This window comes from Gymnoscopelus microlampas (assembly GCF_963454915.1).
Source record: "Gymnoscopelus microlampas genome assembly, chromosome: 11".
NCBI lineage: Eukaryota > Metazoa > Chordata > Actinopteri > Myctophiformes > Myctophidae > Gymnoscopelus > Gymnoscopelus microlampas.
In genome coordinates this window covers 17,940,181-17,954,281 of record NC_139948.1, presented here as the reverse complement: position 1 = coordinate 17,954,281, position 14,101 = coordinate 17,940,181, and the positions used below count along the sequence as shown (strand labels likewise).

At 47.1% G+C, this 14,101-nt stretch overlaps 1 protein-coding gene across 2 annotated transcripts in view; it reads left to right on the top strand.

Annotated features, from left to right (window-relative positions):
• Positions 1 to 321: 321 nt before the first annotated feature.
• pdgfab (platelet-derived growth factor alpha polypeptide b) overlaps positions 322 to 14,101 on the top strand; it is a 29,007-nt gene continuing 15,227 nt past the window's right edge. Inside the window, exons 1-4 of one of the 2 annotated variants that reach the window (XR_014601751.1) lie at positions 322 to 1,216; positions 3,478 to 3,574; positions 9,984 to 10,133; positions 12,258 to 12,448. Coding sequence is in view for 1 of the 2 variants with exons in the window: in XM_084071117.1 (XP_083927243.1) it covers positions 1,151 to 1,216; positions 3,478 to 3,574; positions 9,984 to 10,133; positions 12,258 to 12,448 (504 nt within the window). In the remaining variant the exon portion in view is untranslated. The remainder of the gene's footprint in view (positions 1,217 to 3,477; positions 3,575 to 9,983; positions 10,134 to 12,257; positions 12,449 to 14,101) is intronic. The other variant, XM_084071117.1, reaches the window with a different exon arrangement.

Sequence of the window (14,101 nt, the reverse complement as noted above, 5' to 3'; positions counted from 1 at the left end):
TCCATTAATGAGCACCGAATTGTATGAATGGGCTTTCTCCTAAAGGGCGCACACACACACACACACACACACACACACACACACACACACACACACACACACACACACACACACACACACACACACACACACACACACACACACACACACACACACACACACACACACACACACACACACACACACACACACACACACACACACACACACAGAGACACGGTGCGGTGGGGGGATGGGCACATGTTCTTAAGTCATCCAAGCAGCCAACCAGCTCCCTCTGCTCAATAGATGCGAGGGGAGGGGAGGCGCAACGGGCACGGAGCTCTCAGCTCTCTATATCCACAGGCTCAGACGCGCTCCTCGCTTCATTCTCTGCAGAGTCCAACAGAAAGCAGGACACCGTGCAAGCAACCAGAGCAGAGCTCCAAACAAACTGCAACACTTTGCACTGGATTCAATACACCGGACAACTTTTTTGGGGTTTATTTTGTATTTTTAACCTGAGAACGACTTGCATACTTTTTTTTTTCTTTTCTTTTTTAAAAATATTTTCTCTGGGGGACCTGCTGCTGCACATTGGGATTATATGCTGCTGCGCGCTTTTTTGAGTTATTCATAATTACACATTGTATGGATTCTATTGAAAAAATAGTTATAGGCAATATTTGTCTCTACATAACAGCCTGCTGAATAAATACCCCCCTGAAAGAAAGGCAACGTCTTTTTTTTCCCTCATCTGAAAGTTCACTGGGGTCTATTTAGGCTCACATACGCTCCATTCATTACACAGGGTGCACAGAACAAGTGCCTCCTAGGCTGGGATCGTCCCGCTTCGGGTCTGAGGAGCCAGCCATGATGTCGACCTGCCGCTCTGTCAGCTTCTGTCAGTCAGAGAGAGCCTGGACGAGGGGACGATCTCTCTGCATGTGAACAACACACACAGAGCGAACGAGCACTCGCTTTTCCCCCGCGGATCACACGCACAAGTGCACGGAGATCTGACTTGATCGGGGGCTCTCACACGCACACACTTGTTTCTCTCGCCGAGGGATGGTTCTGGATTCTCGGGGGGCAGGAGGAGCAACTCTGCGGCTCCTACAGAATAGCAGCCTTTTCTTGAGTTATTCGGGGGAATTGAACCTGAGAGGAGATGAGAGCCGCACTTTGTTGTTTCCTCCTGTGGACGTCGTACCTGCTGCTGATCGCCACCTCTGAGGTAAAGTTCGAGTAGTCAGGGACTGTTCACACAGCCACGGAGATGCAGTGGTGTAAAGTAACTAAGTACATTTACTCAAGTACTGTACTTAAGGACAGTTTTGAGGTATTACTTTACTTTACGGCAGTATTTCCAATTTTCAGTACTTTTCTACATCTCAGAGACACATATTGTTCGTTCACTCCACTGCAATTATTTGAAAACTTAGTTACTCGTTACTTCGTAGATTTTGATTATTATTACAAAACATGCATTAACCACTTTAGCCTTATATGTACCGATCTACAAGCTCACAAGGCCTAGCATGAGCTTATAGATCTGCTATTTTCAAAAGATTTGTACACGTATTGCACTTGGGAAAAGGGACATTCTAATCGGCATACTTTTACTTTTGGTACTTTAGGTATATTTTGATGCCAATACTTTTGTACATTTTACTCAAGTCAATTTGACCAGACTTTTACTAGATTGTGGTATTGTTCACTTGAGTAAAACAAAAAGTCAGTACTTGGCCTTGAATGAAAATGGGGGCGGATGGCCCCCTTATGTTGCACACAGTGGCGGGGGGCTCTGGTTGTGTGCGGGTGCAGCCGGTGCACTGACATGGACGGTCTTCCCTGCAAAGTGGATTTCAGCCACTCTCTGGGTTCCTTTAAGGAGGGTTTAAATTGACCCCTGCAAGTATTTAACTCTGACAGTATACAAATGGAGCCAAATGGACCCGTCAGGGTCCATTTGGCTCCATTTGTATACTGTCAGAGTTAAGGGGAGACCTTGAAATGTAAACGTTTGAGAACCATTGTACTAGACATTAGACAAGGACCAGACAAGGTTCTCTCTCTCTGCTCAGCAACGGAGCTTTGATCCCAGCCTGTAATTAGTACATACATAATATAGAATTATATGAACGCCTACGTAATTTGACTGTTCAAGTGGTCTGCTGTTATTGTCAGTGTGTCAGCAGCCTATCCTAATATGTCCACAGTCATAGTCACATTGAAATGCAAAAAAAAAATGTATATTTCTTTAAATGCTTCGATAATAAATGATCTATTTTATGAACACAGAACATCCAATGTCATTTTCAGGGAATGAACAACTTGTAGGCTATATCATATCGTTGGGTAGCCTACTGTCTGTTACTATAAGGCATTGGGCTCATTATACCTCTATGATCGGGCTGCATGCTTTTGAAAACCAAATATCGCCACTGCACTCCAGACGCCTATTCCAAGTTACTTTTTGGCTTTTGTGCCAAATCTGTTTGTATAGCCATTAGCCCTGAGCCAACTGGGCAAAAGTTTTGGTTGGGCTGCAAAGCGCTTTCATGGGAATCGCTGCCTGTGGGCGATATAAATAGGCACTGTTCCTGTAAGCAAGGCAGGCTGCACGGTTTGCTCAACTTGAGATACTTAACTCGCAGGGACCGCAACAAGTGCAAGTGTAGCGAATGGCCAGCGTTGCCAGATTTCGAGGGAGAAACGAGCAACCAGGTCTATGAAAACAAGCCCAGAAGAAGCAAGCCCTTCGCCCTTTAAACATCATACACGTTACATAATATGCATTGGCTATAGCCGGTCTACAAGCTCACGCGACGCGTTGTGAGCTTGTAGATCTGCTATTTCCCCCAAATAAATCTTGAAGAAAATATGAAAAGAATTGGAATATTTTTGAAACATTTTAACAACACAAATCTTGTATGGGGGTCCCTCCCTGGCATAACATATTTTCAGATGGGGGTCCGCAGACAAATACATATCAATTTGGGGGGTCCTTGACTTGAAAATGTTTGAGAAACACTGGTTTCAACGACATTAGGAAACAAGCTTTGGGCTACAAGCAAATGAGCTTGTAGATTGGCTATTTTCAAAATAGCCGAAGTAAATGTAAGGCTAAAGTGGTTAATGCATGTTTTGTACAACATGCATTAACACAAGCCCCCCAAAAAACGCAACCCGCAACTAACCAATATTTACAAGCAACTTTACAGAAAAACCAGCCCAAAGTCGCTTATAATAAGCAGACCTGGCAACACTGGCGAATGGCTGTGAACAAGGGCACAACACGCTTTGCTGCAAGTTGGCACATTGTTGCGACATTTTTATACGGCTCTGCTGCATGATCTCGGGTGGCTGGCTGTTTAAACCGATCGCACTTGTTTATATAGGGGGAAAAGGATGACATAAGCGTTTAAGACCATATTGACAAACCCCCCCTTAACCGTTGTTTCTGCTTTGAATTTTTCTTTTCTTGCCCCCAAGGAAGTGGAGATTCCCCAGGAGCTGATAGAGAGGTTGTCTCACAGTGAAATCCGCAGCATCAGCGACCTCCAGCGGCTACTGGAGATAGACTCCGTAGGTAAATTCTGCCTCTTTGATACTTTCAGCCAGGGTTCATGGACATGCAGGCTTGTGGAGGGCATTCTTGGTCAAATTTCTATTTTTAATTCTATTACCAGAGACAGAGCTATAGCCCTGAATGTATATCACTAGTGCTGTGGTCCTCAAAGTGGGTTGAGGGACCTTCAGGGTTGCTTGAAGGAGTTCCAAATGGACCCTTATAGAGGTCTGTAACTCCGAAAGTGTACAAATGGAACCAAATTTGGTTCCATTTGTACACGCTCAGAGTTCTGGGGGTCGTTGGAAATTAAAACAGTTAGAGAACCACTGTCCTAGTGGACTAAAGTGCCATAATGTCATAGTAAATCAGTGTCATACATATTCTGAAGAAAACCTGGAGACTGAGACCTTCAGTAATTGGGTCTTATGGTCAAAATAAGAACATTAAAATGTTATGTGAAAACAAAATCAAATGTTTTTGACACATTTGTCCGTGTGCGGACCATATTGATGACCGGCCTGCTTTCAACGCACTGGACTTTGCTCATTCACATTTTCACTTATGATCACTAGCAGATGCTGTTTACGCGTGTGTTTACGATTACCAGCAGTGTAGTAAAACAAAGTGTAATAAAAAAACATAACGTTGGACAAAATCTACGCGGTGGCACGCAACGTCTCTGCGTAAACGTATCGGTAATGGTTTATGTTCAGTTGTGTGTAGTCTTTCACTGAATGTAGGTAGATTCACTCCAGGTCCGCTCCAGCCCGATTCCCATTAAGTGAATACATGACTCAAACCTTTCCCGGTCCTTTGCATTGTTATGGGTGTGTCTAACTTTGAGCCAGGCATTTGAATATTTGTGGCTCATTTAATGAACTCATTGAAAACAGGCAGGGGAAGGACGATAAGGGTTGTTATTTATTTATTGAACGTATTTATTTATTTATATTTGTTATCAACATTTTTTTTCATTTAGTTGATATGCACAGGAGGGGTGTGGGGGTGGTCTGGTCCATGCAGGCGTTGTGTTATACTGTTTAAAGTGGTACAGTTGAGTCGGAGCGCGATAAGGCAAGATAGGCGCGTCTACGGTATACACATGTGACAAAGGTGGACTTTCACTGCCGGTATTTATTTACCACAGGACACATTCAGCTGTTGTCGCTGCAATAAGCTAACTTTATGGCATGGAAAGGTGCCTCGTACAGTCGGCCTGTAAACCGAGAAGGCAAGCCCTCGGGTCAGACAGGCTGCTATGGCCGACTCTGTGGTCTTGAATCTTTTGAGGTGCTGGGGGGGGGGGGGGGCGCAGTCTCAGTCTCTCTTAAGGGTAGATTAGGTTACAGGGGTGCACTGGCAAAAGCTGTTTGCCTTCACATGAGCCTCTATTTACACAGGCTCTGGCCATATATCAAATATGGGCCTTCCCCCCTATAGGTTTGTTGATGGAAATGGGTAATTACTTAATTAGCTTTAACTGCCTGAAATTGTTTAGGCTCTCTCGCTGGTCATAGCTCATTAGTTACCTCATAGCTCATATTGACAACGCGGCTACATTGCTACTGTCGGTGTTTTGGTCAACAGTTTGTCTATCCAGGTCCCGTTCTAGATCCCGTTTTACAAGTTCAATATATTACCGCGCCGGGTTATGAAATAATTCAACCGGGCCAGGCCTGTATGACTTGTGAAAATTAATGACATATTCCAACTGCAGACAACAGTAATCACCCCGCATTGTTCCGGGCCTAGAAATAGGTCCCCCCCCACCCCTGGTGCCTCTGGCATGAGAAGAGGTGTTTATAATTGAATTAAAATGTCTTTCTTCAAACAGAGGAATGTTTTCCGGGGTAACAGTAGTAGGCTGATTATTATTACGAGGGCATAAATCTGTCTGGGGGGGGGACAGACGTCCCCGCCCGCCCTTTAAAAAGACTTTTGACGCCAGCCTGGGCCGGTATTTTCAGAGCTTTTGTTGCGGGACGGTCTGGACTGTAAAAAGTTAGCGCGCTCTGGACCGTCCACAGCCCGGCGTGTTAAAGCAAGGAAGGAGGAGACCAAAGCATCTGTCTCATCAACGTCTGGGAAATGTCAGCCCTACAGCAGTAAAAAAAACACCGTAGGCTTATGGAAGAAATACTGTAATTGAACACCAGGTGAGACGTCGCAAAAGGACCTCCACCTGAGCAAAGCAACGGCGGTCTGCTTGAAATTGGCAAGAAGTGCGTAATTGTATTATTCTTTTGTTTCTTATGCGGTAATCATGTTTGTCATGTTGGATTCCCCCCTTTTTTGGAGAACACTATCTCTCATAGCCTGTGGGCCTTCCTAGATCAGAGTTATTATCCCAGGATCTCTGTCATCGTAGTGGTGAAGGAACGTGTGAGGCAGCCTTCGAGGATGGATGTGTCGGTGTCACTGGGAGGGCCTGCAGGCCTTATCTCGCCGCTGTGTGTTTTATCTAGCACCGCTGTGTGCGCTGTGAGAACAGGCTTAAAGGCATGTTAGAGGCCCCTGTGTGTGTGTGTGTGTGTGTGTGTGTGTGTGCGTGTGCATCCAGTGAGAATGGTGTCTTCAGCTCTGAGTGACAGCTGAGATGACCTGCTGATGTCTGCTGATGGTTGTCTGGCCCCTGAGGTGCTCCTCTCCTCTCCTCTCTCTCTCGTCTGCCCCTCGCTCCCTCTCTCCGTGGCCCCTCGGTCTGACTGCTCTTATCTCTCTCTCTCTCTCTCTCTCTCTCTCTCTCTCTCTCTCTCTCTCTCTCTCTCTCTCTCTCTGAAGGACTTTGACAGAAAGGGGAACCTGACTCTTGACATGGGGCAGAGGTGGAGGAGGGTTCATGAGGGATGTGGAGCTTGTGTTCCCGCTGCACCTCACTCAGACAGGGGCTTGTTGTGCAACCTGCCTCGCAAGCTGTTTACCTTCAGTATACGGGCTGGCCCCCGGTTCACACAGACCCCCAGGCCCCCCCACCCCCCTCACATTCAGACTTACTTGTTGGGCCCTTATCAGCACTCAACACTGATACTCTTGAGAGTGTAAAGCACTCTGAAGTTTAAACACTTGAACCCCGGCATCCCTATAATGGAGGGGGTCGAACATTCAGCAAAAATGGCAGATCTACAAGTTCACTGAGTTGCATTTGTCACACATTTTGAGCTTGTAGATGGGCTATGTGTGGCCTAGTAGTATAGACCCCTGGGGAACTCTGGTCAGCAAAGTATATAGGGTAGTGGTTCTCAAAGTGGGATCCGGGGACCCTCAGGGGTCCTTGAGGTTTCCAGAGGGTCCCCAGTTAAATCACTGGTAACTCCGAGCGTGTACGAGAGAGACCTCTATGATTAGTGAAGAGACTGTACTATGATTAGTGAAGAGACTGTACTATGATTAGTGAAGAGACTGTACTATGATTAGTGAAGAGACTGTACTATGATTAGTGAAGAGACTTCTATGATTGGTGAAGAGACTGTACTATGATTAGTGAAGAGACTGTACTATGATTAGTGAAGAGACTTCTATGATTGGTGAAGAGACTGTACTATGATTAGTGAAGAGACTGTACTATGATTAGTGAAGAGACTGTACTATGATTAGTGAAGAGACTGTACTATGATTAGTGAAGAGACTGTACTATGATTAGTGAAGAGACTGTACTATGATTAGTGAAGAGACTTCTATGATTGGTGAAGAGACTCTAGAGTGATTAGTGAAGAGACTGTACTATGATTAGTGAAGAGACTGTACTATGATTAGTGAAGAGACTGTACTATGATTAGTGAAGAGACTTCTATGATTGGTGAAGAGACTCTAGAGTGATTAGTGAAGAGACTGTAGTATGATTAGTGAAGAGACTGTACTATGATTAGTGAAGAGACTCTAGAGTGATTAGTGAAGAGACTGCAGTATGATTAGTGAAGAGACTCTAGAGTGATTAGTGAAGAGACTGTAGTATGATTAGTGAAGAGACTGTAGAGTGATTAGTGAAGAGCTTGCTGTTCATTTGTACAGGTAGAGAGAGAGAGAGAGAGACAGAGAGAGAGAGAAGGAAGGGAGCGAGCGATGCCTTCTGGCTAATGGAGGGAGTCATTCACCTCTATTAGCTCCCAGTCACCTGGAACCCAAATGGAGGACTATGCTGATGTGTAGAACTGGACCGCCTCAGAGTTAAATTAACACAGAGGATTTTGCTGTGCATGGGGGGGGGGGCGACGACAACAGAGAGGTCCTTTTGTGACACAGAAAAAAGGGGGAGGTGGTGGTGGTGGTGGTGGTGGTGGGGGGGGGGGGGGGACTACAGAGAGTCCATAAAGGACTCCTTTATGTTCTTCCTTTCTTTCTCCCATCAGCAGTACTCTCTGACATGGCCCGTCTCTTGGACGGCCACCGGTGGGGATGACCTCCCTCCCTCCCTGACAGGGGGAGATGAAGCGCAGGATAGAGGGGGTGGGTGGGTGGGTTTGGGGGAGGGGTACATAGAGCGAGGGTAGAGAGGGAGGGAGAGGCGTTCAGCCACACTGGGAGTTCTGTCAGTGACCCGCAGCGTTAAAAGGTTGTTAGGTGAAGAAATCAGCCAGCTGTCACAACGTGTTCCTCTGACAGCGCGGTACACCCAGCTATGCGTGTGTGTGTGTGTGTGTGTGTGTGCGTGCGTGCGTGTGTCCGTATGAATGAGAGAGTGTGTGTTTGTGCAGGCGCACGTAACATGTAGCATGTTTGAGCGTGTGTGTGTGTGTGTAAACATCTGAATGCATGTACATGTATGTACATACACACCATACAGTATGCATATGATATGGACGTGTGTGTGTGTGCGTGCGTGCGTGCGTGCCATAGCATATTACCCTCCATGCATGGCCATGACAGACTGATAGCTAGCCCCAGTGCTAAACCCCCAGGCGGCCGGCCTCACCCCCCCAGTAAACACTTCCTTTCTGTGGACCTCAGGTTGTGGGTCACTGGATCCCTGACTGACTAGGAGACAGGCTAGAGGGGAAACTCCCCCCCCCCCCCCCTCCACCCCCCCACAGGCCCACACTCACTGCAGGTACAATGTTTGGGTCCCGGCCTTAAAGGCATCGGAAAAAAAGGCGGCATCCGAAGGTAAATAAACAGCCGTGCCCGGCCCGGAGCTGGGCGTCGGGTAGGAAGAGGAAAGCACTTCAGATGACTCTGCCCTCCCTGGGGCATAAAGAAACTGGATGAGTGGAGAGTGTTTGTCTATGACCAAGCTTTGTTGTACTGGTGTACATTCAGCTTTAACTTGTTATGAGGATAATGAAAGGGGCTTGGTTTTGGCAGTGTGTACGCGTGCACGTGCGCGTGCGTGCGCGTGCGCGTGTGCGTGCGCGTGTGCGTGTGCGTGTGTGTGTGTGTACGTGTACGTGTACAGGTATAGGATTGGGTTACCCAGCTGGGTATACAGTACCAGACACGTAGACCAGCCTACTTAGCAAACACTCTCTTACTGTCAGACTCTGTTCCTTGGGAAAGGGCAGTATCCAGTGAACAGGCTTTTATCGTTTTATTGCCGGCTTTGGCACTCTTTTATAATCTGCCTCATTTTCTGGGTGGGGACCAAAATAAGCATGCTTTATCAGATGACCATGACTGCAATGAGCTGAGCTTGCTACAGCGGACTGCAGTTAAAGAGATTTGAGAAACTAGCGGCGCAGCATATAACAAAACGTGTACTTTCCCGAGCCGCCGAATGACCAAAAAGCAAGCATTTTCACATAAATGCGAGACACGAAGCTACTAATTAGGTGCAGGGATAATGGCGGATGAGCACCGCCTGTCAAATGACCACTTTAGTCGCCCCGTGCGTCTGTGAGAGCGAGTTGTTTTGAAAAGACTTCGACATGAGTCACCTGTGTCTAACTAGCTCCCTCGTTCACGGTGGGAAGGTTCCGCACGTGAGTGAGTGAGTGAGTGAGGCTTACACATAAAGCGTGTAATTACATTGAGGTCGGCATAAAACAATTCCATGTATACCATGTTTACTTTGGAATGTTTACCTCAAGCTGTGATATTATCGACCGAGGCCCGCCTGCCAACACGCTGACGGGGGAACCCGTAACCCTTCAGGGAAGTGTGGGTTCCGTAACTGCACGCAACGCTAGCAGGCCGTTAAGGTCTCATTGTGGTCGTGTGACTAACCATAGCGTTGTTTGTTGTGGAAGGGATATATAAAACATCAATGGGTGATCACATGGGCCTTTTTTTGGTGAGACCTACCAAGCCACCTACCGCAGTCATCCACCGCTGCTCCGGCGGCTTTTGTTATACACTCTTTTGTCGGCTGATTGTAATGGCAGGTCGGTTGAGCAAACTTCCTCTCAGTGTGTGTGTGTCCGTGCTCGTGTGTAATGTATTTTTTTCTGTAATTTTATGACGCTGTAGTAATATGGCTGCCTTCTGTTTTGATGAGGTACGGGAAATGATGTCATCGAGGAGCCCAAGCATCACAAGTACCACCACAGCCACCACAACCACCACAAGAACTCCTCTCGTCACCAAGGTTACTACAATGACCTGAAGAAGAGCTCCCAGCTTCACAGCCGACGCAAGAGGAGCATTGGTAAGGATGCCGACCCCCTGCATGGCACAGTATGCACGGTGAAATCCACACTTAAGCCCTATTTCATACTTTGGGCAGGTCAAAATCGACGTGCCCAAAACAGGGACACCAGGTTGAAAGTGGTTAAAATGGACCTGCAAGGGTCTAGATTTTGCGGCGTAGCACAGCAGCACGTCCACGACACAGAGTGTAAGCATGTCATGGTATGGCGTTGTACTAACGTAACACAGCACCGCAACGTCCCGACATCACCCTGTGTTTCAAACACCCAGCGCTGCGTCGTGACTTCCCAGAGGATGGAATTTATTACTTAACACTCATTTGAAAGTGTAGCTAATAGTTAGTGGTTTTTCGCGCGGCATTAAGTGGATGAGCAGATCCCTAATGGAGACATCTACCTAGTATTTACAGCAATCACACCATGGGAAATGATGATGGGCCCAGGGTGGGGGTGGGGGTGAGGTGGGGCGGAGTTTTCAGGGGTGGGGGTGGGGGGCACTGATGTCTGACATGCACTGTTTTGATTGGCCGGGGCCTTTGGAGATCTAAGACACGAGCGCCTCGAGAGAAATGTATCCTTAAGCATGGAAATTCCAGGCATTCAGGAGTCAAGTTGCGGCTCGCCTGGGCTCTGAGTCAGATTGCTTCATAAAACGCCACGCGGTACGATATCTGATCGAGGCCAGGAGAAAAAAGCGCATAGTGTGTGATGTCTGTGTTAAGCCTGACTGCATGTTCTTTTACAACTCTCCAAGCGTATCATTTTAACCGACTCGGGATGTTGTTGCTGGTCATATTTCATGTATGCAGTCCATATCATAAGCCAGCCATATACAGTACGGCAGACCTCTTTGGCAGCCGTCCACAAAGGCCATCGCTTACTGAACTCCGCGCATGCAGCGTGTTTACGACATAATGGTGGCTTACAGTGCACGTTCTGTTACTTTCTGTAGGCTCGAGTGCCTGTCGGGGCATTAAATCTGAGATGAACGCTTACTGGCTTCCCCTTTAGACCATTATTAGCTTTTCAACAGGCAAACGTGGAGGGCTCCTTAGGCCGGTCGCACCGCATTAGCCTCAGTCAGGGCTCTGAACAAAGGAGCAGTCTCTTTCTGTCTCACTGCGTTGATCCCAACGCTCCTTAGGTGATATGAGATCAGCTTTTGGGATTGCCACGTCTTCTTTAGCTGCGTTAACGGGAGGCCGCTGGGTGTGATGTTTAGGGCAGATGAGCAGATCCCAAAATCAAGTGAGTCATCCCGCAACTAGTGCTGAAGGAATGAGAACCACAGCTGAGAGACAATCACGTGGGATCGCGTTTATACGTGGATATATACACGAGAGCGCCAAATATTGTAATATATTGTGTAACGCACAGGAACCACCAGGGTTCCAAATGTACCCATACAGGTCTGTAAACTCGTAAAAAATGGACCTTTGCGGTTCCATTTGGTTCCATTTGTTACATACAGTATATATATATTCTATACATTTTAAATGGTTGTCTTCTAATGTGCTGAGCAGCGAGTAATATACACACTAGCAGAGCCTGAACGCCAAGATCAAATGATATTCACACTTGTGAATTATAAATAAATGTTTTCAATCTATATTCGTGAGTTATCTGACTGAACTGATTTGATGCAATGTGTTGTTAAATCACGTGCACAAAGTTTGTCATTGAACAATAATGAATCAATCACATTAATGCATTAATGTTAGGCCTGTCACAATTATTGCATAATCGTCTAATCGCAATTATTTTATATAATCGCAATTATTTTAGCATAATCGTCATAATCGTCATAATCAATTCCATGTTAAAAAAATGTCATATATTTTTTTTAAATGTCAAAAATAGTGGAAATGGCAGATCGGCCATTTCCACTATTAATGTTTATTTTTAAGTATAAAGTAATTAAATATGTGTTATTTGTCATATCTGCCCTGTGCAAATTTTGTTTCCGAAAGCTAAAAGCCAAACAGAAATGTAATTTTTATCCATTAATTTTCAACGAGTTGGAGTGATACTTAATCGTCAATTTAAATTTGTAATCGTGACAGCCCTAATTAATGTGACTCATATTCTTTCCTCTCTCTCTCTCTCTCTCTGTGTCTCCTCAGTGGAAGAGGCGGTCCCGGCGGTGTGTAAGACGCGGACAGTGATCTACGAGATCCCCAGGAGCCAGGTGGACCCCACGGCCGCCAACTTCCTGATATGGCCGCCGTGCGTGGAGGTGAAGCGCTGCACGGGTTGCTGCAACACCAGCAACATGCGCTGCCACCCCTCACGCAAGCACCACCGCACTGTTAAGGTAGGAAAAACGCCATGCACATACAAACGCACAATTGCTACCCAAATAATCGCACTCGCATTCACACACAGCACAGTATGAGAAACACTACTGCGTTGTAACGGTAAACACCTATTAAACCTGTATTATTCTATCAATAAATCTATTGGGAATCTAAATTCATTCCACACACTCCACAATAAAACATTTGACGAATGTGGGGCGCTGATAGCCGAGAGGGTAAGGCGTGTGATGCTCTGATGCCTGACAGCAAGGGCTCAGTTCCCGAGCCCCGGTCTCCTGTCTCTCTTCACTGTGGACTATCAATAAAGGAGGAAATTAACCCTGAAATATCTTAAAAATCATTTGAGGACTGTGACAACAATCACAGTCCTCTAAAACTATAATTGCGCTTACAATTGCGAACATGCTAATAATCCCACATACTCATACATTTCTGCTCATAGGCGCACACACACACACACACACACACACACACACACACACACACACACACACACACACACACACACACACACACACACACACACACACACACACACACACACACGCACACACACAATGCCACCACTCTTCCTACCTACCAACAGGTAAGTAAATCACATTGGAGACACGTTGACTAACTCCCCCCCCCCCCCCCCGTTACCTCGACTTCTGTCCATCTCAATCGGTCGTTCCTAACCAAGCTTTTTGGCCCCCGTCCTTCCAGAGTCGCAGCCCCCCCCCCCTCTCCCACCAACCTATTATATATCCCCTCTCTCCTTCCATTCCATCGACCCCCTCCTCTTCTCTCTCCGTAACCTCCACCTCCCTTCATCACTCTATCCCCTGTTTTGGCCACAGGCCAGGGTGTCTCTGCCAAGCCGGGAGGGGGTAAAGAGGGGATAGCGGGAACGAGCTAGCTAGCTAGCGAGGAGGCAAGGAGGGAGGAGGGGAAGGAACCAGAGGGGGGTACTGTATAGTTGGCACCTAAAGCCCTCACAGCAATGGAAGGGTAGACCCAGGACGGTGTCAGTAGAGCCACCCGGATGCCAGAGAGAGAAAGAGAGAGAGAGAAAGAGAGACTAGAAAAGAGAGAAATGCAGCAAGCTAAACAGTCTCTGATGATGGTCTCTGTCTCTGTCTTGCTGTGTACTTGTCGCTCCACTGTTATGCTTACCTAAAAATCGGTTGCACAACGGTGCCGCATACCGAGAACGGACGATCTACAAGCTTGCGGCGCGTCGCGAGCTTGTAGAGACGGTCTATTTCGGGCGCGACACTGCCGCGCGACCCGAGCATCAATCAGGCTTTCGAGTGTTTGTTTGCCACTTTGTCTCCACTGTGAGCCTGCATGAGAGGAGGGGATCAAGAGAAAGAGAGGGAGCGAGCGAGGGAGGGATGGATGGAGGGATGGAGGGAGGGAGGGAGGGAGAGAAAGAACAGGGAAGAAGAAGAAGACCAGAAGGGGTTGCACCACTGTTTCTCCCAGGTATGTCAGCCTGAAGAAGTCGTCTCCTCTGTTCAGGCTCAGAGGAGACACGCTGGCTGGGGGTAGAGCCGTTACTCCTGCTGTATTTACACTACAGCCTCTTAGCTGAGCACATGGCCCCACCGTGGAGGTATGGAAGCTATGTGCTCTGCTCTGGAACAGCAAGAGGCTACCGGTGGATA